The 23,476-nt window shown below is 40.8% G+C and overlaps 3 protein-coding genes across 5 annotated transcripts; all 3 read right to left on the bottom strand.

Moving 5' to 3' along the window:
* Positions 1–3,163: 3,163 nt before the first annotated feature.
* LOC114365227 (tigger transposable element-derived protein 4-like) lies at positions 3,164–4,050 on the bottom strand. Its single transcript, XM_028321760.1, has 2 exons — positions 3,637–4,050; positions 3,164–3,541 (listed from the first exon to the last, which is right to left on the bottom strand). The coding sequence occupies exons 1-2, from the start codon at positions 4,048–4,050 to the stop codon at positions 3,164–3,166; spliced, it is 792 nt and encodes a 263-aa protein (XP_028177561.1).
* Positions 4,051–9,804: 5,754 nt separating this feature from the next.
* On the bottom strand, positions 9,805–14,873 carry LOC114365225 (uncharacterized). The gene is made up of 3 exons (XM_028321759.1): positions 14,741–14,873; positions 13,927–14,062; positions 9,805–13,063 (listed from the first exon to the last, which is right to left on the bottom strand). The coding sequence occupies exons 1-3, from the start codon at positions 14,871–14,873 to the stop codon at positions 12,859–12,861; spliced, it is 474 nt and encodes a 157-aa protein (XP_028177560.1). The 3' UTR covers positions 9,805–12,858.
* Positions 14,874–15,139: 266 nt separating this feature from the next.
* Positions 15,140–22,197, bottom strand: tamo (PUB and ZnF_RBZ domain-containing protein tamozhennic). Of its 3 annotated transcripts, none has more exons than XM_028321773.1 (5): positions 22,023–22,197; positions 19,646–19,793; positions 17,229–18,389; positions 16,285–16,423; positions 15,140–15,595 (listed from the first exon to the last, which is right to left on the bottom strand). In XM_028321773.1, the coding sequence occupies exons 1-5, from the start codon at positions 22,161–22,163 to the stop codon at positions 15,391–15,393; spliced, it is 1,794 nt and encodes a 597-aa protein (XP_028177574.1). In that variant the 5' UTR covers positions 22,164–22,197; the 3' UTR covers positions 15,140–15,390. The 3 variants fall into 3 exon arrangements, with proteins under 3 accessions (XP_028177574.1, XP_028177576.1, XP_028177575.1); XM_028321775.1 differs by lacking the exon at positions 22,023–22,197 and adding an exon at positions 21,867–21,959; XM_028321774.1 differs by lacking the exon at positions 22,023–22,197 and adding an exon at positions 21,415–21,507.
* Positions 22,198–23,476: the final 1,279 nt, after the last annotated feature.

Below are 23,476 nucleotides of genomic sequence, written 5' to 3'. Positions count from 1 at the left end.
TAATGATTTTGCTTATATTTCGCCCCACAAATACCTAGATTTCTTAAAAATATGATAAGAATTAAAAATCAACATTACAGTAACTAGTACCTATTAGATTTAATCTCAAGTTGCAATACCCTAGCAGGGTCCATGTTTTGGGTCTATGTCTATATGTAAGAACTTTTATATACCAACATTGGAGCAATAAATAATTTGAATTTGAATTTGACCTAAGGTAGGTGTAATCACGTTGTAGGTATGCACAAATTATATTAAAAAAATATACTTTAAAATGGTTTTATAACACATTTTTAATGATTTCCAAGTAATGTTCACTAATCATAACACTTTGTATGAATTAAGACTGATGTTTTGCAGCTAAAAGTGGTTTTTGAGTAACGCATTTGTTCAAAACCACTTTTGACTGGAAAAATCTGTCAAAAGTGATATTGACCAAGAGCATCAGTCAAAACCACTTTTGACTGATTTATGCACTCAAAGTGGTTTCGACCGATTATTATGAGTTTTGACTGTAACATATGGATAACTCAAAGGTGACAGTCAGTCACCTTTGAATTATCCACACTGACAGAGATTATCAACGCAGAGCCCAAACCACTAGACGGATCAGGCTGAAATTTGGCATGCAGGTAGATGTTATGACGTAGGCATCCGCTAAGAAAGGATTTTACGAAACTCTACCCCTTAGGGGGTAAAACGGGTTCCACGCGTATGAAGTCGCGGGCGGCCGCTAGTTAGTCAATAAAATGCCAAAACAATGACTAAGTATCGTTTTTATGCTCAACATTTGGCACCAATTGCACTGGTAAGAGAGACCTGACTCTACAGTGGCGTCATCCTGGTAAGTGCAAATGCTATTGTCCTCATACCACTTCAACGCTCACCAGTTGGCGTCACCAGTAGCACCAGCAGTAACTGGACCTTACTCTTCAGTAGCGCCAACTTGAATCGAATCGTAGAACAGTTTTCTTAAGATTCGGATTTCCATATAGGCTTAATTTGATTGTTTATTAATTTTTTAGTTTATTTTTAGCACAACACCTCGAGATCAAAGTTTAAAATAAAACCAGTTCAGCATTGTTTGCGAAAAAATCTAAGTATAGATCACAGTTACAGTACAGGATGAAATCACATTTTACATAAGAAGGACAGGGACAAAAACAGAGTTAGCCCCAGTCATGCAGAGTAGAAGCTTCACTCATGGCTATTAAAGCTGGTTAAGTATTTAAGTTTCTAAGTGGTACAGGAGTACAGGATACTTCTGCTATTAAACGGATTGAGATAGTATAATTAACTTTTAAAAAAAATAAAACCGACTTCAAATGCGTGAACACAAAAAAAAACTAAAAATTAAAAATATTGCGTATAAAAAAGTTCATCCCCAATTTTCCACCCTTGGGGGTGAAATATTTTCTTCAAATTCGCATGAAACCACCCTTTTGATAATACCTATTCAACAAAAAAATAATCGTTCAAATTGATTTATAATCGGCGGAGATATTGCGTATAAAAAAGTTCATCCCCAATTTTCCACCCTTGGGGGTTGTTTTTTCTATTATTAAATTTAAATGGGACCACCCTTGAGGTATTACCTATACGCCGAAAAAAGATTTGTTCAAATCGGTTCATAATTGGCGGAGTTATCGCGTAACAAACATAGAAAAAAAAAAAAAATAAATACGGGTCGAATTGAGAACCTCCTCCTTTTTTGAAGTCGGTTGAAAAGATGAGCGCTTGTGTAAAGAAAACTCGTAATTAGCAGTTATTTTTTAATTGCTTAGGCAGGCTTTTGATTAGATATTAAAAACAATTTAGTGTTAGTAAAAAAAGCCCTCAATGGGGTAAATATTTATGTTACCTAAGTTTAGAGCTATTCTGATGTAACAAAAAAAATATAGGACAGGGTTTTACCAGTTTTTGGAATGGGGACAAGCACGCAATTAAAACTTTCTGTGGCAGACCGAAATTCACGCGTAGGTACGAAGTCGCGGGCATACTTAGCTTATTTAAAATAAATCCCTGTAGATACTTAATATGAAAACTAACTAGGTACCTTTATCAAAATATCGAGCGACCACTATTTTGTTAGCGTAGCAATTTCATGATCAAACTTATACGTTTAAAAGGCTTGAGTTACGGCCATTTAGAAAACTTGCTGTACCTATTCTAAAATAACTGCAACATTCGCGACTAATTGATAAAAAACATAATCAGATGTTAATTGAAAACAGAGGAACGCAAAATGGTATATATAAGACGTGTCCATCAAAGTTAACCCATAGTTCTTGTGTGGTTTCCCCATAGGCAACAATACTTACGATATAAATATGGTGAAGGTTCTGGTAAGGATTTATTTTTGTATTCAAATCCTTTTTACGGCCCTATAGCCATTTTCATTTGCCTTCTACTTTTTATTGAAATCATAAATATCTAATTACGTCAAAATCTGTTATAACGACATCGAAGGGACTACTCATATTTAGTCGTAAAAACCGATAGTTGTAACAACCAGTGACAGGTATTAATAGGAAAAATAATATGTATATTTTATATATTATACAGGAAATTAAACCACATTTTGTTTACTTCAATACAAACGTATAATATAAAAGAACAATATCATTTTCCATCATTTTTGTATGCATAAAATCTATAATTTTAGTTAGTTTGGAACACTTCTGTCGTGCATACACATTTTGTAATTCACGTTGGATTGTAATCAGCGTATCATCACAATTTCCCTGCATGTGGAACTGTTCATTAAAAAGAACAATCTTTCGTAATACACTAACAGCATTGAGACCGTCAATCAAAGTTGGCACTGTAAATTGTTCTTCCGAGTCTTCCTGTTCGTTTTCATTTTCCTCTTGAACTTCACGTACAATATCGTCGTCCGTAGCTGGTGCACAAATTGCAATAGACTGATCTACATCAATGAACTCGTCTGCTTCAGTAGTAGATAAAGCAGGTCGTAAATTTTGGGCTAATGGAGCCAAAGAAATATTGTCCTCTTCATCATCGTCAATCAAATCATCTGAGGTTCTTCTTATAAGACTTGTAAGATATTTAAAACCTGCATGCCCAAAGCAGTTAGCTATAGTTTTTTGTGAAACTTTTTCCCATGCTTCTGATATCATCAAGAACCGTAAAGCTGTTCTGATTAATTATTACTGTCAATGCTTTGTATTAACTTTAACACTTGCAGTCTTCTATAATGAGATTTTAAACATCTTATTACACCTTGGTTCATAAGTTGCAGTACAGATGTAACATTTGGTGGTAAGAACACGAGTTTAATGCACTTCAGATTAGTAACAGCCGGATGAGCAGGACAATTATCAACTAAAAGAAGAACTTTTTTATTGTTTGCTTTTAATTCAGCGTCCCAGTTTCGTACTTGACTTAACTTGTTTACAGTACTTACCGGCAGTGAGCGTGTGTTTTTAAAGCATCTTGGTTTCTTAGATTTCCCAATAACTAAAAGCTTCCTTTTACAGGATCCTGTCATATTTGCTGCAACCATGATCGTTAGTCTCGTCTTGGACATTTTTCCTCCCGAACAATTCTTAGACTTTTAAAGTCCTGTCTGGTGTCATATTGTAAAAAAGTCCGGTTTCGTCCAGTTTCGTCTGCATTATAAATGTCTTCTGGACTGTAGCCTTCGCATAATGTAGGCCACTTTTGCGCCATCCATTCGTTTACAGCACCTTTATCACCACTCACTTTCCCGCCGACAATGCCATGTCGAGCCCGGAAACGTTGAATCCAACTAGACGAGCAAACAAAATCTTCACCAAGACGTTGAGCAAAATCGTTTGCTTTTTGTTGAAGAATTGGTCCATTTATTGGGACATTATTTGTCCTTTGATATTTAAACCACTTTAACAAAGCTTCCTCAATCTTCGTATGCCGCGTTGTTCTGGCTCGTTTCATTTTCAAAAAATTCTTGTCATAAAGTATTTGAATTTTGTCCCTTTCTTTCCAAATGGTTGAAATTGTCGAGTGTGATACAATACACTTGGACGAATAAACCACGTGATACACCATATTCTTTTGTCAGGTCTTTGTTTGGAATTCCTTTCTCTAGCTTTGAAATAATACGCGATTTTTCTTCGATATTGATTTGTTTTCTTTTTATTTTATTATAAGAATACTAGCACTTATTTCTTTTGTTTATTTCAGTTTATCGCAATGGCGCTGGTGGCTGTAGCGTTAGCCGCTCCAGGTTGGTACCATTTACCTTCTAAATATGCCACTATACACTACTACTACTACCTCATGAATGTAAAAAAAGAAACAATTATTACCTACGTAACTAATGTACGTAATGTACGTAATGTAGATATAATAGTAGGCCTACGTATTAAAAATTATTAAAACAGAGAATTTTGCCCCCACTGGAAAACAAACCCGAGATCCCTGAGTCTGAAGCAAGTGGTCTTCTTAAGTTCTTACCACCAGACAATTGAGGCGGTTAAAATTGAAAAAACTGTCAGTTTTTCGGATGTTTAGCATCCATTGTAATAGTGTAGAGCCGTGTAGCAATTTCATGATAAAAGCATGTTCGTTACATCAATTTTAAAACTGAAGCTACTTTTCGAAATTAACAATATCCTCCATATTCGAATTACAATATTCATCTTATTGTAATTTCTTTGTATTTCTTTCAGGTCACGATAACCACGACAGTCACGGGCCCCTAGGAAAAGTTTATCACAACAGCCACGAACACGGTGGTGCCGGCCACGGGCCAATAGGAAAAGCCCATGACAGCCCTGTAGAAAAAATTGTCAAACACGGTATTGAACACAGACTAGAGAGCAGTCACGGACACGGGGGTCACGGTAGCGGACCTGCAGGAAAAGTTCTGGAACATGTCCATAAACACTGATACTGAAGAATCGCGATAACCGACTGACTGTATAACAATGATATAAGTTTGTAATATGGAAAATACATAAGTTATTAATTTTGTAAGAAATAAATATACATGTAATCTCAACAACACAATTTGTCTAACTAATGGTATATGTTTTAGTATACAGATATTGTTTTAGTACTCGTACCTACGAGTATAGGCTTTCAAACCTACCTTATTTTCTGTACAAGAATAGCGAAGAGTAGAGTAAGCATTCAGTTAGACAAGGAGACTTCATGGGATACATTAATTGAAAATAAAATCAATTTGTTATAATTATCACGCACGCATGCAGGCAACCTTTTTCCGAAAAGCATGTTTTCATTTCGATGAATACTTAAGTAAGTACTTAACAGAGGACAATAGTGAGACAGAGTAGTGATTCATCAGTTGTTGAAATTCACATAACAGAAAATGAAGAAGAAGATCGCTTTATTCACAGAACTTTAAGGGTGGGTTCGAGCAAACAAAAGTAAATATTAATCTCTGAATAAATCGTCAAGTTTTGACATATTTCCCATACTGAAACTGTGAATGTGCCAGTTAGTTATACCAGGAGTAATTTTCGGATAAAAGTTTGGTCGAATCGGACCTAAGTTGAGTAGTCAATGCCAGAACCATTTGATAAGTAGTAGATTTCATACGTTTTCAAATCGAACCATAGAACAGTTATCGTAAGGTTTGATATCGCCTATAAGGATTCACTGGTCATTAATGTTTTATCTATTTTTGGCATAAGACCTCGAGATCAAAGTCCAAAATTAAACCTGTACGCATTGTTTTTGCATAAAAAACATAGATCAAAGTGCACGGTTACAGTGCAAAATTAAATCACGTTATTTACAAAAGATCATCATACCTAGTCATAGCAACTATAGTGATCGACTTAAGTGAAATGGATAGTAGAGCCAGGCGGACTTAGAACAAGCCCTACCACCAACCGATTTTGCCCCAACTGGGAAACAAAGCCGAGATCCCTGAGTCTGAAGCAAGTGGTCTTCTTAAGTTCTTACCACCAGACAATTGTGGCGGTTAAAATTGAAAAAAGTATCAGTTTTTTCAAGTTTTTCGGATGTTTAGCATCCATTGTAATAGTGTAGAGCCGTGTAGCAATTTTATGATAAAAACGCTCGATTTACAGAATCTGATATTTTCTTAAATGACCGCAACATAGGCATCTAATATACAAAAAACGAGTTGATGAGAAAATTCAGATTGAGAAGGGTAATCCACCACCTATATAAGTCGTGCCCGTCAAAATTATCCTACAGTTCTTGAGTAAAGACAACAATAGATTATAAATAATATGGTCAAGTTTCTGGTAAGGACCTATTTTTTTTTTATTATAACAAATTACATAAATCCTACGAGACGACTGAATCTATGTTCGTTCGTTCGTTTCAGCCAAATGACGTCCACTGCTGGACAAATGCCTCCTCCAAGGTTTTCCACAATGTACGGTCCTGCGCTGCCCGCATCCAGGCTCTTCCCGCGACCTTTACGAGATCGTCGGTCCACCTAGTAGGAGGCCTGCCCACGCTACGTCTTCCAGTCCGTGGTCGCCACTCGAGAACTTTTCTGCCCCAACGGCCATCGTCTCTACGAGCTATGTGCCCCGCCCACTGCCACTTGATTTTAGCAATTCTGCGAGCTATGTCGGTCACTTTGGTTCTCCTGCGGATCTCCTCATTTCTGATTCGATCACGCAGGGAAACTCCAAGCATGGCCCGCTCCATCTATGTATCCGTGTCCATCCGAATCTATGTATTAAGATTTAATAGTTAATTTAGAGATAAAATTGTTATGACTATTCATTTCAGATTATTGCTATGGCGCTGGTGGCTGTGGCGTTAGCCGCCCCTGGTTGGTACCTTTTTGTACATGTTACTATTTATTTGACCAAAATCGAATTCAATAAAAAACGCGCATGTACTTATCTAAGATTTTTTTGTGTTGCTTAGCCCCTTCAGAGTAAAGGGTAGATCTTTAATTTAAATACCCAAAATGTGCAACCCTGAAAACCGTACTGCTAGAGTGCGAAAATGTTGCCTCATTTTCAGTTTTTTTAAAAATCTTAAGCGTTTCTATACTGTGTACAGCTAACTTTGCTATAGATAGTTTATAGCTAATTTAAATATTTACTTTAGGTCAACCGAACTAACAACCGCCGGACTAGGTACTACCATGTATTACTGCCACTGCCAGTGAAAAATGGGCTACCTATTTACTTTTTGATTATTCTCTATCTATTTTTCAGATGATGATGACCACAAGAGCCACGACAGCCCCGGATTTCTTGGAAAAGTTCTTGCTCATAGTCACGAACACGGTGGTGTCAGTAACGGACATCTTGGGAAAGTTCTTTCTCACACTCACGAAAACGGCGGTGCCAGAAACGGGCCTGTTGGAAAAGTTCTTTCTCACATTCACGAACACGGCGGTGCTGGTGACGGACCTGTAGCAAAGGTCCTCAAACATGTCGGTGATCACAAACACAGTGATTCCAAAATTTCCAATCCCGGAGTGCACGCACCAAATGTCCACGTCCAAGAATCACGATAACCAATCCACTGTTTAAAATGTTTGATTCTTAATGTGGTAAATACTATTTAATTATTAATTTTGTACTAAATAAAATAATAATACATCTAACCTCGACGTTTTTCTTTTATGATTGTCTTATAAATAGTACCTATGGTCGGGAGGTAGGTTTTCCTAGAACCGCACCCAGAACATTGTTTTTAAACAGTACTATTGAGTAGTCAACACTAGAACCCAGAACCATTTGATATGATGTAGGTATTGAATACTTTTTAAATCGAATTGTAGAAGACTCATAAGTAATCGCTTGTAAACTTAACTCGAGTAAGTACAAAGTTCAAAATCAAACCAGTTCAGCATTGCTTTGCATAAAAAACATAAGTTCAACGTACAAGGTTGCAGTACAATATGAAATCACACATTTTCAAAAGATCTGATAATGTCATAGAGTTACTATTTCATAAAGGATTACATGAAACTTGCTATGTTTCTGGCTATTCTGGAGCTTTTTTGGTCATCTCTTTTGGTAATTGAATGCAAACAGATTTTATTTCTTTTATTCATTCATTGTGAGAGAAATAAATAAATTATTATTATTATTTAGAAATGGGGAGATCGAGTTAATTGAAACATTACTTCTTTTTCAAAATTTCGTGCGACCACTTTTCTTTTAACATAGCAATTTCATGATGAAAATTATTATCAGCTACTTAAATTATGTCTAGCCATTTAGAGAATCCCATATTTTCTCAAATGACCGCGACATGTTAAGAAGACTTCCGTACCTGGTCTACCACCTATAAAAGCCGTGCTTATCAAAATTATCCCACAGTGTGTGGGATTGTGTAAAGACAACAATAGGATTTTAATATGGCCAAGGTCCAGGTTCTGGTAAGGATCCATTTTTTATTTATTCCTTTTGTATAATAAGCTTTTCTTATGACCTCAATTGCCGTTTTTTGTAATTTTTCACTGTCTATCTTTTCTCGGTTCCGGTTAACTTTTTTTTTTCAAAGCATTTTTTACGTATCTTCTCTCTTCATAAAAGATTGTAATGCGTGGATACGCACGCGGGACGTGCGGTAAAAGCCGCGCCTATAAAAATAGCAATCCGTGATGAAATCCACACGATCACCACAATAACCCAGCGACCACTAGATTCGGATTCGACGACACCGACAACTTTGGGATAATGTCGCTTCAAACTAGAGATATACCTATTATTATAATTATTTTTATTTTATTTCAGATTATCGCAATGGCGCTAGTAGCTGTGGCGTTGGCCGCACCAGGTTGGTAACTGTTCACTTTCCAGTCATTAACCATATCAAGCAAAACCCTGTTCGACGAGATATACTCGTACCAATTATTCCTCTACCGGTCGACAATTGGGAATTATCTTTCCAGTTGTCGACCGGGTTACACATTTTCCCAACTGTTCCCTTCTGATTCGTGCCAGAGCAGAGGGGACAACTGGTGACTTTTATCACAGCTTTTATGTTCAATTGTCACCCGTGACACCGGAGGGGATGAAAATTGCTAAGATTCTTTTCCATTTGTATGGGCGACGGTAATCACTTAGCATCAGGTGATCCGTCTGCTCGTTTGCCTCCTGTCACATAAAAAAAAATTGTCCACTTTTATCATTGCGGGGATACAACTACTTCGTCAAAAATTTGCAATGCTTTTTTTTCACAGTGCTTTAAATTATTTCTCTTATTTTTTCAGGCAACGATGACCACAACAGCCACGACAGCCCCGGGCTACTTGGAAAAGTTCTTGCTCACAGTCACGACAAGCAGGGCGGTTCCAGTAGCGGACTCATTCCAAAAGTCATCAAGCGTATCCATGATCACAAGGAAAATTCCAATTCCAACTCCGGACATAGAAAACTCACGATAACCAGACTGACTATTTAAGAAACTTTGTGATATGTATCGTAATATTAATGAATTAATTTGTAGGAAATAAAAAATCACATCTCATCTCGCCGCCTTTCTTTTAAGATTCTGTTTAAGTATAGATGGAGATAATTACTATGCTATGGCGAGTTTGTTAGGTAATATGTACGTTTAGCTGCTCGTCGGCAAAACGTAAGGCACGAGCATACGTTCGAGTAAATACATAATCGATCTATTTCTCTGCTGGATCGATTACCTATTTACAATCGATCCAGCAGAGAAATATAGAGCCCCGACTCAGAAATAATATGCAATTTTAAACGTATCTGCGCGTGCAAGGTTTTGAAGTAAACGAAATGAAAATCCAAATTGAAAAACAGTATTATTTATTTTTTTATTAATATAAGGGACATAATTTCTCCTATCTGTTTATCTATTATAATTTTTGCTTTACAATAATTTAAGTCTTCTCGAATCAACTAAAGGCAACTTAATGTGAAGCACAACTTGTTTTACAAACTGGTTTGTATGAGAAATCTACTTTTCGTAAATAGAAAAATACACGTCCTCAGTGCTTTATTTACTGCCTAACGCTACTTGACTCTCCGTGTACTATCCTCGATACTTTATTATACACTGTGCACATCGTCGTAAACTGTGATTATAAAATTACATACAATGTTCAACAATTGCACCTTTATTGATGTCCTCGTAACTATTGATTAATTTATGATTTTAAACGTTTATTCATCCCAACATAAGTTAAAAATCACAAACTGCGTTGTCTAAATAAATATATTTAATATCTACTATTTACAAACACTAACAATTATATACACAGATCAATAATTTATCAAAAAAGAAAACAAAAATAAAAGCGTTATCTATTTTTTTCAACTAACATTAAAGCATTTTAGAAGGCGAATAAACGAACACTATTTATTTATAATATAATTTCAAGATAATTTCAACTCGCACGCCCTCTTTCGTGGCCATACAATATAATACATAAATATCTATCCGAATTAACAATAGCCGCGCGCCCATGTTAGGTTACCCTGTGTGGCGAAACGACAGTCGCGAACAAAAATAATGACGGTCTGTATAAAAATAAATACAAAATGTTCCCCACAGTACACAGCACAAATAAGTTAATAGCAACCTATAAACAATATGAATATTTATTATGATTTTAACAATTATTTGTTTATGCATTGTCGACGAAGAACTAGACTCCTTTTGGCTCAATATGAGTTACTAGATAACATACTTGTAGTCCTGTACTGCGTCACAAGTTCTTTTTATGTTGAAGACGACACAAATTAGTTTATAGCCACGTTATCACTATGTTAACGAAATTGATCACTACGTAAACGTATTTCGATCTCTGAAAACATCATGGCATATAATATCACTTTAGGAAAAACGGACAACTCAAAACGAAAACAATAACAGATAATACCAAGAAGCCCCGATAGATTCTGCGAGACATCAAAAATCTGTAAAATTATCTTATCAGGAGCAAACTCGCAGTGGTTCAGAAACGAAATAAATGGCGGAAATACAATAAACATAATATTCGCCTCTACAGTTTTTGCCTCTTGTGAAATTGATCTAAATTGCACCAAACAAAATTGTATTTAATCGAAGTAAATACATTTTTTCCCAGTTATAAAAATAACTTTTTGTGTGGCCTTTGCACAATATAATTGAATCTAATTAGACATTGCATTTTTTAATTTCTTAGAAAATCTTTTCTTTTGCATTTTTTATCCGTTTTCTAAACCACTGTGCCTCTCGTCTGTAGTTTATTAAAAATACGTAACTTTTTTATTTTATTTATAACTGATTGATTATTTATAATTTTAACAATCCGGAATCGAATGCATACAAACTGTATTTGAAAGAAATAGTTCAACAACACCGAACGACATTTAAGATATTTTATATTCAAACATCAATATCACTTGTGTGATATGCATTTTTTAAACAATATAATTATTGTTTCAAACACAGAATGATCATTAGTCGCATCGTTTTTCGAAATGATGAGCAATATGAGGAATGTCGATTAAACAAGCTTGATCAAATAATTCGATACAAAATTACAATCTCGTTTTATTTATTGTGAAACGATAATAAATTATGTAGCATTAGATTTGTAAACTTAACATTAATTTTAAATAGGTATATGTATGTTGTACACATACGTTTTTAACATCATTTGGTTACCAATTTTGAAATATGCATATAAGAATTGAATTTTGTTTATATTTTTAGTATACTCTCACGTAGATAATAATTACGTTAATTTATATGCTAAACAAGCATGTAAATAAGCCATCTGTCAAAATATATTAGAACGCCAAACTTAATGATAGGTATCCGTATTATATTTAGGAAACATGAATTTAACATTTAGCTTATAATATCGTTTAACAATACATGTTTACTATAACATTTTCTTAGCAGAAGGTAATAAAAAAGTAACATTACAGCTGATCTTATTACTTCCTGCAAGAAATAATTATGTTATATTGCCAAAAATAATTACGAAAATAAATACAAATCTCGTTTCAGAACGTAACATTCCTCGTTAAAAAATTGGCAATCGTAGTTTGTGCTAAAGAAACTTACGAAACCTAATCTATTAAAATAAATACTAAAATGATTAGACATAAGTTGGCAACCCGATTTAAACTTTCCGATCATAAGAACGCACCTAGGCCTATCGCTGAGAATTACACAATTTCGCTTGGAAAGAACAGATTGGTATTAAATTAAATGTTATTATTGGAAATTGGAATTTATTATTAAATGCTCAAAAATGCATGATGCGATAGTACTGTTCCGAAGCAGTAGTAGGATTTTTATTATGCATAACAAGGAAGGTATTTGACCACTATCGCTCCTGATGTTAAGTGGGATGCAATCTAGGATGGTACACATCTGTCTTAGTTACTGTTCCGAAGCAGTAGGTAGTATGATTTTTTTTATGCATAAGAAGGCAGGTATTTGACCACAGTCGCACCTGATGTTAAGTGGGATGCAATCTAGGATGGTACATTATCTGTCTTGTAACATGTAACTGCCTATTAATAATGCAAAAATAAGAACGGTCAAAAGTGGCACCAAGTCGCACAGAGTAGCACTGCTCGGTTTGTTTTCATTTTATTATTTTTTCTTCGTGTTTCCTTGTCAAAATGTATGCCACTGTTACTGTACTATCGGCAACAGTGTTAAAGAACTGCCCATTGCCAGTCATGTCATCTCGTTCTATCGCAAAGAATCACCATTAGATTTGAGCGAGAGCAAAAACGGAGATGGATAGTTGACAGTGTGGCCGCGTGTACAATCTGTGACAGCCTGCTGCAATATGTGCGTAATGTGCGTCTTTACACCGATCAAAACAAAAGACAATCGTCATTTGCTTTCCTCCATCGAGTTAAAACAAAACACAATCGTCGTTTCCAAGCGAAAAGCGCCCTTAACCGTTTAAATATACGTAGGACAGTGGTCTAAGCTGGTGCCGCAGGCGTCGCAAACCCTCGCGTCCCGTCGGTTGACGAGCGTACAGGCGGGGCATTCGCGACCGCCTGAGGTTAGCGGCTGGATCTCAGGCCCTCGCTTGGACTTACCGCACATCTCGCAGGCGGCCACCGTGTCTTTGTTGAGGTAGGTGCATGTGGAGCATTCCCATCTGGAAGGAAGATGAGGATAGTTTGGTTACACTTATCAATCTACGACTACGATCGTGCAGAATCAGAGCCTAACTTCCAATCGCTACCCTTAATCCATAAACATACTACATTCCTCAATATTATTAAAATATTGTGTATTGTTATTGTTTGTTACACTTCGAACGTGCAACAACGCGCTGAAAATATTTTTAGCAGACTGGTATCTTATAGGGAAACTTAGCAGCTATTCAACCACTGCTTGACCTGATAATTGGCATATTATGTAATCTGTTTTTTCTTTCATCGTTTCTTAGTCTCTAATTTGACCAATAAGCTGACGACCAGAATACCAGCTAGCCGAGACTGTGAACAAATCAGAAGATTATGCTTTTTAAAGCATCTTGAGAGGCTCTTTAGAACGTCTTGAAGTGTAAATTGTATGTATAATTGTCTGGTACCCACCAGCTGGAAGCACCAGCTTTCCAGCTTAGCTCAGCTTAGAACTTGTCAACTTAAGCGATAAAGGCAAAGTTGTAAACAAGAAACTCTTTGAAGTGTGTCACACCAAATTTGAACGCGGGCCCGCGCTCCAACCGCGCCGCACTGCAACTGCCTGACAGAAGCGGCGCGAACGCGGGCCCGCGCTGTTGTATTACTATGGCGGCCATATTAGCATGACACACCGGACGCAGGGCGGTAGCAGCGCGTTGAAAGCGGTTTTCGAATATTGAATTTTTTGACAACCGCTGGCGTTGCAACTGCTTGAAACTGCGCTGCCTTCAGTGTGTCTCAGCCGCGCTGCAACTGACCCGCACTGCTTCTGACCCGCGTTTGGTCTGTGGAAGCCTTAAAAGTGTAAAATACCCTTTTATAGTCTACTGACCTATCACGCTTCGCGGCTGAGGCGGGGCGCGGGGGGTCCCCGTTGGCAACGGGGCGCGGCGGCGAGCGGCGCGCGTCGGGCTCGTCGAGCGACACTATCAGCTGCGCTTTAAGGTCGTAATTCGCTTGCGGCGGTGCTGTGGAAATAAGAATAGCCTTAATTCCTCAAGATCTGAGCCTGAAGCGTTCGATTTGGATTTAAGATCGTTACCGTTTTGCTACATCTTATAAGTTACTTGTAAAATAGTTGACTTATGCGATTTAATCGAATCAAAATATTTACTACTAGCTTTCCGCCCACGGCTTCGCGCGCGTGGACTACATTATCTACATATTTTAAGGAACCCTATTTTTTTCCAAAATAAAATTTAGCCTATGTTAATCGTGGATAATGTAGCTTTCGAATGGTGAAAGAATTTTTAAAAACGGTCCAGTAGTTTTTGAGCCTATTCATTACAACCAAACAAACAAACAAAGTTTTCCTCTTTATAATATTAGTGTAGATGTAGATAGCGAATGTTGTAGTGTCTAAACCTGTGATTTATTTATTATTCACAAAGACGAAGATTTAAGTTACTATAGCCTACAGAACAAGAAGCAGAGAAAAGGTATTTTAGTAGTATTTAAAAAAAATAATATTCTAGCTGAAAAACAACTTAGTATAATATTTAGCCTTAGTATTATATTTCCAGTTAAATCACACAAAATGGTCAAGAAAAGGCTTTAAAGCGGGTTTCTAATAGAACCAAGTTTCAAAACCATGTCTTAATCTGAACTGAATGTTTTGCAAGAATAAGTACAGAAAATAAACTTACCAGGCGTCGTTTTCGAATTATGGCCGCTGCTGTGTCCATTCTCCAGTGGCTTGGCGGGACGCGCGGGCCGCTCGGCCTCGGCCGCGACGAGCTTGGCCGGTTTCCGCACTTTCTTGGCCTCCACACTTGCCATCGACCCGTTCATCGAACTCTGCTGCTTTATCACCTCTTTCCTATCTTTCACGTCCTTCTTACTTAAAAGTTTGACTTTGTCGGGCGCCACTTTAGTCGATATCAACNTGTAACTGTCTATTAATAATGCAAAAATAAGAACGGTCAAAAGTCGCACCAAGTCGCACAGAGTAGCACTGCTCGGTTTGTTTTCATTTTATTATTTTTTCTTCGTGTTTCCTTGTCAAAATGTATGCCACTGTTACTGTACTATCGGCAACAGTGTTAACTGCCCATTGCCAGTCATGTCATCTCGTTCTATCGCAAAGAATCACCATTTGATTAGAGCGAGAGCAAAAACGGAGATGGATAGTTAACAATGTGGCCGCGTGTACAATCTGTGACAGCCTGCTGCAATATGTGCGTAATGTGCGTTTCTTTACACCGACCAAAACAAAAGACAATCGTCATTTGCTTTCCTCCATTGAATTAAAACAAAACACAATCGTCGTTTCCAAGCGAAAAGCGCCCTTAACCGTTTAAATATACGTAGGACAGTGGTCTAAACTGGTGCCGCAGGCGTCGCAAACCCTCGCGTCTCGTCGGTTGACGAGCGTGCAGGCTGGGCATTCGCGACCGCCTGAGGTTAGCGGCTGGATCTCAGGCCCTCGCTTGGACTTACCGCACATCTCGCAGGCGGCCACCGTGTCTTTGTTGAGGTAGGTGCACGTGGAGCATTCCCATCTGGAAGGGAGTGGGTTTGGTGTTAACACTAGATCCCAGGTAAAGGCTGAACAAAAAAGGAGATCATGCACTTATGTAATAACTTATGGGCTACCAACCGTTTTAACGCTCACCAGTTAGCGCTATTATTAGGTGCTGTCACTCGCTAATGGTACCAAGTAGTTTTTTTATGCAAAACAAGGCAGGTGTAAATACGGCCCTCATTGTATCACATTGTATCAGCATTAGTTGATAACGGTGATCCTACGTGATACAAGCTTTGCTTAGTTACGGGCTAGAGGGCGCTGTGTAAAACATCATTTTTAAGGCCCGAATACACTACTCGCAAAGTCGATCGAGCATAATTGAATAAGATTGTCAAGAAACGAATTACACTTGGTTTCGTGCAATACTAATCAAACATTGTGGATGCATTAAATTATAATGAGTATCGAGCATATTCTTTGAACTTCTGCTAACTTCTTCGAAACATCAAATTAAATAGTTTTTCAGCACTTAAGCTTCAACCACACCAACGCATGCAGATCTTGAATCTTTAGGCCTTTTCCTGGGCACTTGTACATGTCCCAAATAATAGCTTGCCCTATCACCACTTTGGGACAACATTATGGGCTGGTGCTGAAAAGAAGTGGTGGAAGAAACTTAGTCATAGAAGCGAGCAAGTGTATTAAGAGTTTATATTGACTGACCTGTCGCGCTTCGCGGCGGAGGCGGGGCGAGGGGGGTCCCCGTTGGCGACGGGGCGCGGCGGCGAGCGGCGCGCGTCGGGCTCGTCGAGCGACACTATCAGCTGCGCCTTAAGGTCGTAATTCGCTTGCGGCGGCGCTGTGGAAATAAGAACAGCCTTAATAGGGATGTTTCCTTGGTCAAAAAGCAAGAGTTTTAATTAGTCCGTCAGTTAACTTATCAAAAAATACTCTATACGTATTTTTCACTTTTTCAAACTAATGAAAATTTAAAGAGATAAAGCGCGCCAAAGTTCATAAAAGGAGGCCCGTGACGTCAATGCGTGCATAAAAGTGCCGCACGTTGTGACGTCGTGCGGAACTTCAACGCACCATAACTATGTAATTATTTGTTTGATTGACAAATAAAAATATATGTGTCCAATATTTTTTGATATTAAACATTACGGACTAAAAAAATTTTTTTAGGAAACTAGCCTATTCCTCAAGATCTGTGCATGGAGATGTAAGTACATTGGATTTGATTTGAGATAGTGCCCAAATTACTTGTGAGGCAGTTGACGTAAGCGACTTTATTCCATGGAAATTTATAAATGTGGTAATCAAGCTATACATTTTCGTTGCAAAGTCGCCCCTATCGCAACTACGTAAGATACCACAGTGTTTACGTTGACGTGCTGTTGACCGTACATGAAGTCGAACATTAGACTTATTACAGCATACACCAAAAGCAAAGAATAAGGTCTAACAAATGAATTTTATTTACCCACAGAAATTATTATAGGGACAGAGAGTCCACTAGCTTTATTTTTCACAGATGGGAAACATCACAATAACAGTTGAACGAATGTCGTCACAACACAATGTCATCAAGAAAACTAATCATTTATTAGGTAAAAAAGAGAAATTAATATTTTCAAAGAATAAGTATACATAAAATAACTCACCAGGCGTCGTTTTCGAACTATGTCCGCTGCTGTGTCCATTCTCCAGTGGCTTGGCGGGACGCGCGGGCCGCTCGGCCTCGGCCGCGACGAGTTTGGCCGGTTTCCGCACTTTCTTGGCCTCCACACTTGCCACCGACCCGTTCATAGAACTCTGCTGCTTTATCACCTCCTTCCTATCTTTAACGTCCTTCTTACTTAAAAGTTTGACTTTGTCGGGCGCCACTTTAGTCGATATCAAAGCGTCGGATTTAATAGGCTCCAGTTTCTTAGGCTTTCGCTCGTCCATCTGCTTTCTAGCTAACTGCTTAGCTCGCTTCAACTCCTGCTCCTGTTTCAATCGCATCAAATTCTCGTTCACTTTCGCCGTCCGGTACGCATCCTCGTCATACGATCGGTCGATGTTTAGCGCTTGCAATCCGTCCTCCAAGTCGAGGGTGGTCGGCTGATACTTCGCCCGCCTCTCCTCCCGGTCTAACCGGTCCAGCGTCCGGGAATCCCGATCTAGAGACGGGGAATACCGGCTCCGAGTCTCCCCGTCCTGCTCTTTGCTCGAAAGATTCCGAAACACATAATCCCAGCTCTCGTATGTTCCCATGCCGTCTTCCCTCGCTTTGCTCAAGGCTGGTTGTGTGTCAGACCGCGGCAAACTAGGGAGCGACACGTCACTGAATCCTGACTTTGAAGTGCTATTCCTTCTAGAACTTTCGGGCTGCCTGCTTCTCCTGTGACTTCGGTCGTCGTCCCGGTGTTTGTCAAAGCGGCCGTTTTCGTAGACGGACGGAGAGTCGAGTTCGATGAGCTGGGCGGTCGGTACAGAAGGATACCTGTTATATTGTGTTGTGGGCGGGTATCCGTTGATAGGTACGTTGGTGGCTTGTTTGATAGGCGCGTAGACTGGTGTGGGGATCATATAGGGCGCTTGGACTGGGTAGTAGTAAGGGACTCCGTAGGGGGTCATGACGAGCTGGCTGGTGACGGTGACGGGGATATCGTGGGGCAGGGGGTACATGAGGTGGGGGGGCACCGCGTAGGGGGGGTGCATGGGAGGGAGGGGCTCGTCGAACGAGGTCTCGTTGTAGCGGGGGTACCGGGCATCCACTAGGCGGCTCCGGTGGTGAATGTCGGTCACCGTCACGGGTATGTTTGAATATATTTCTGAACCTGAAACAAAGATTTTTCTATTAAAGTCAGACCGTCCACATTCGGAATTAGCTGAATCTTCAGTTTGGCAAAATAGTCAGTGATATCTATTTTTGATGACCCAAGAAATGATTCCAATTATGTATTGAATTAACTGACTCTGTCAGCCTGTGACCACGGCCGGTTTATATTTCTTTAATTATAATTAGGTGAAACGTACGAAATAAATGAAGACACTTGCACGAAGCCTAAGTTCAATAAAAAATTAAAACAGACTGTACTCTCGACACTGGTAAGCAAAGTGCACGAATAGCTCTTATTCATTATAGCATAACGCCGATGATTCTCTATCACTCATACCGTGCACATTAGCACCATCAGCGGCGGCGTCAAGTCGTGCGGCGGCGGCGGCGGCATCGGAAGCGCGAGCGGCTCTCTCCCGGCACACGTCGGCCCATGAAACTCGCGCGCTACCGCCCCATACCGCCTCCCACACTTGAGACACTAAAGCCCGGTCCGTGAGCACGTAGAATTTTGTCCAACGACCCCAAGCTACCCATCCTTATCGCTCGCGCGTAATGAGGGCTATTGTTTTAGCGGTCACCAGTTAGCGCCACTGTAGAGTAAGGTCTTGTCACTTGCTAGTAGCGAAAACAGTGGCGCCAAATTGTGAGCGCTAAAGTGGTAGGAGTACTATCGCATTTGCACTCATCAAGATGGCGCCACTGTAGAGTAAGGTCCTGTCAATCGCCAGGGGTGCCAACTGTTAAGTATAAAAACGATAGCCCTCATTATATTGCTGTCGCGACTGTGCGACGGGCGCCCGCAGTGAGTGTGCGAGCGTGACAGCAACATAATTACGCGCGAGCGATAAGGATGGGCAACTTGGGGTCGTTGGACAAAATTCTATGTGCTCACAGACCAGACTAAAGAACTACAAGATCTAAGGCTGACCCACCTGTACCGTGAAAATTAGCACCGTCAACGGCGGCGAAGGCGGCACACACCACGTTCCCACACCTGCGACATTACCTATCTATACCAGGGGTGGCCAACTTGATTAGACATAAGATCTACTGTTTACTAACGAAACCCTGGGTGATCTATCACTTACATACTTCTTGAAATCTTAAATGAAACAGCATAGTTTAGTACATACACAATCATGTAGTATTTTTTGCCTTGCCACGATCGACTGGACTAATAGTCGCGATCGACCGGTTGGCCACACCTGATCTATACCAACAGACATAAGGCCGATTCTCTAACACTCATACCGTGCACATTAGCGCCGTCAGCGGCGGCGGCAAGTCGCACGGCGGCGGCGGCGGCGTCGGAAGCGCGTGCGGCTCTTTCCCGGCACACGTCAGCCCATGAGACACGCGCGCCGCCACCCCATACCGCTTCCCACACTTGAGACATAATCTAAAGCCCGGTCTGTGAGCGAGCACGTAGAATTTTGTCCAACGACCCCAAAACCCATCCTTATCGCTCGCGCGTAATGAGGGCTATCGTTTTACCGCTCACCAGTTAGCGCCACTGTAGAGTAAGGTCCTGTCACTTGCTAGTAGCGAAAACAGTGGCGCCAACTTGTGAGCGCTAAAGTGGTAGGAGTACTATCGCATTTGCACTCATCAAGATGGCGCCACTGTAGAGTAAGGTCCTGTCAATCGCCAGGGGTGCCAACTGTTAAGTATAAAAACGATAGCCCTCATTATATTGCTGTCGCGACTGTGCGACGGGCGCCCGCAGTGAGTGTGCGAGCGTGACAGCAACATAATTACGCGCGAGCGATAAGGATGGGCAACTTGGGGTCGTTGGACAAAATTCTATGTGCTCACAGACCAGACTAAAGAACTACAAGATCTAAGGCTGACCCACCTGTACCGTGAAAATTAGCACCGTCAGCGGCAGCGATGGCAGTCCATACCACGTTCCCACACCTGCGACATTACCTATCTATACCAACAGACATAAGGCTAGTTCTCACCCGTACCGTGCACATTAGCGCCGTCGGCGGCGGCGGTAAGTCGCGCGGCGGCAGCGGCGGCGTCGGAAGCGCGTGCGGCTCTCTCCCGGCACACGTCGGCCCATGAAACGCGCGCGCCGCCACCCCATACCGCCTCCCACACTTGAGACATTATCTAAAACCCGGTCTGTTCCAACGCTCGCACACTCACTGCGGGCGCCCGTCGCACAGTCGCGACAGCAATATAATTACGCGCGAGCGATAAGGATGGGTAGCTTGGGGTCATTGGACAAAATTCTACGTGCTCACGGACCAGGCTTTACCAACAGACATAAGGTAGAATCTCACCCGTACCGTGCACATTAGCGCCGTCGGCGGCGGCGGCAAGTCGCGCGGCGGCAGCGGCGGCGTCGGAAGCGCGTGCGGCGCGCTCCCGGCACACGTCGGCCCATGAAACACGCGCGCCACCGCCCCATACCGCCTCCCACACTTGAGACATAATCTAGAACAAAAAACTTTGATCAAAACTTGACCAGAACCTTGGATACTCTAGTGCAGTGATTTTCAACCTTTTTCATGACACGACTCCTGTATGAAAAAATATTTGACAACCCCCCGACCGTTCGCTTTTTTTTCATGCATTTTATAACGTTACAAAGATGTTTGTATGGACCAAATACTTCAATCCATACAACATTTTAATGCATTTGCATAATTAAGATTTCGGATAAATCTGTCTTTGTAACTAATGTTTTTTTACTGTAGTAGTTTTTACGACCTCTTGCGACCCCCCTTTAGAGGCTTGGCGACCCCCCCAGGGGGTCGAGACCCACAGGTTGAAAAACACTGCTCTAGTGAACAGAATGTTTATTATTCTGGCACATTTTTACGAGCTGTGTCTCGCCTTCTGCCACTTTTTGGCTATGTTTATCCTAAGGATCTCATTTCTGATCCAATCAATACCATAGGGAAAGTCCGAGTATAGCCGCCGTCCATCAGCTTGTTATCGCATCTCATCTATACGCCAACACCTAGCAGTAGAGCTTATCCCAAGCTAGCTGAAAGTGAGTCACTGACCTGGCACTCGCACTGCGCCACGAGCGCGTCGCGGGAGATGGCCGCCACCATGTCGGGGCAGATGGGAGCGTCGAGTGCCAGCCGCCCCGCTCCCGCCGGCTTATAGTCACTGCCGCCCCACTGGCCCCGCCTACTCAAGGGCTCGGGTCACTGACCTGGCACTCGTTCTGCGCCACGAGCGCGTCGCGGGAGATAGCCGCCACCATGTCGGGGCAGATGGGAGCGTCCAGTGCCAGCCGCCCCGCTCCCGCCGGTTTGTAACACCCCACTGGCCCCGCCTACTCAAGGGCTCGGCTCACTGACCTGGCACTCGCACTGCGCCACGAGCGCGTCGCGGGAGATGGCCGCCACCATGTCGGGGCAGATGGGAGCGTCGAGTGCCAGTTGCCCCGCGCCCGCCGGCTTCTAACGCCCCACTGGCCCCGCCTACTCAAGGGCTCGGGTTCACTGACCTGGCACTCGCACTGCGCCACGAGCGCATCCCGGGAGATGGCCGCCACCATGTCGGGGCAGATTGGAGCGTCCAGTGCCAGCCGCCCCGCACCCGCCGGCTTGAAGCCACTGACGCCACACTAGCCCCGCCTATTCAAGGGGTCGGGTTCACTGACCTGGCACTCGCACTGCGCCACGAGCGCGTCCCGGGAGATGGCCGCCACCATGTCGGGGCAGATGGGAGCGTAGAGTGCCAGCCGCCCCGCGCCCGCCGGTTTGTATCCCATCGCGTGCAGAAGTGTCTCCGCGCCCACCATGTTCGCTTCGACTTCGTGTTTGAAGTAGCCGCAGTATAACTGCAAATATAAAAATTAATAACTTTATTTGACTTACAAACAAAACACAATCGCAAAACAAGATTGCCAACTGCTTGATGTCAGATTTTGGACAGACACAAATACAAGACAAAACACAATGGCAAAACAAAATTAACAACTGCGTGTACCTCTACAAAAGAGGGTCTCCCTCAGCATTGACCAAGAAAGTCGGGGGCATATTTTCATCACTCATTTTCAACAGGGACCTTTAAAGTTGAGTCACAGTAGATATATGAGCTAAAGCAGTACGGAAACTTAGCCCTTTCGGCGAGTTAAATACCTACACTTCAACTGAGTGTTAGGGTTGGCACTCTTAATCTTTATAAAATTAATAAGGCTCTGACTTACTTATTTATTAAAACGTTTATTTAGGTTTTTTAATTATCAAATACCTAATGGAATAAATTAATTGACTAAGTAGTTAATAAAAAAATAAAACGTTAATTAGGTTCTATAATGATCGAATACATAATCGAATAAATTGATTAAGTACTATTAGAGGCCGGTAGAAGATATTCTATTCTCATAAATAAAATACCGGATACTTACTTTCACATAGCTATTGCCTCATTTTAAATACAGTTCATCGCTTAGTACAAAAGCGCGCGGAGCAAATTACTTTATCAAATAGAACACATAAATTGTTAAAAAGCGTAATTACGTAATTTAAAAAGAACTATTACTAAATCAGATGTAAGCACTTTATTTAAAAAGTAATATTTAATCATTTTTACAATTTATCTATTTGTTTGTAACCAAATTCTATTATTAAAATTCTAAAGCTGAGTTGCACCATCTTACTTTAACTTTGACAAACGTCAAAAATCTGTTAAACTCCATACAAAAAGCACCGGTTACCGTTATAGCTACGGTCAAAGTTAGGTGGCGCAACTCAGCCTAAAACTAAGAAAGATTGAAGAAAAAGAAACATTTCGTTTTAAACCTTAACCGTATGACAATAAAGTGCACAATGGTATTTCGTATTGCAACCTAAGCCCTGATTGTCTCTTATTGGTCGTAGTAAAAATATAGTAAAATGCGTAACCAATTAGAGACGGGGTGAGCACGTGACCGGAGCGATGCGCTTACGCTAAAATTTCTACAAAGTGGTCAGGCGGAAGAGTCCCCGATAGTACGTTAACAGACGCATTGTTGTTGATGGGTTGAGAGGTTTTTTATAGAGCTGACATAATGTTATGTAGTCGTATTACTTTATAAGTGAAATGGTAGAAATAGGTTTTAAGATTAATATT

Source organism: Ostrinia furnacalis, unplaced genomic scaffold (genome assembly GCF_004193835.3).
Source record: "Ostrinia furnacalis isolate ACB-3 unplaced genomic scaffold, ASM419383v2 OfSCF7578, whole genome shotgun sequence".
NCBI lineage: Eukaryota > Metazoa > Arthropoda > Insecta > Lepidoptera > Crambidae > Ostrinia > Ostrinia furnacalis.
The sequence above is the reverse complement of the archived record's forward strand: the minus strand, read 5'-3'. Positions and strand labels throughout refer to the sequence as shown.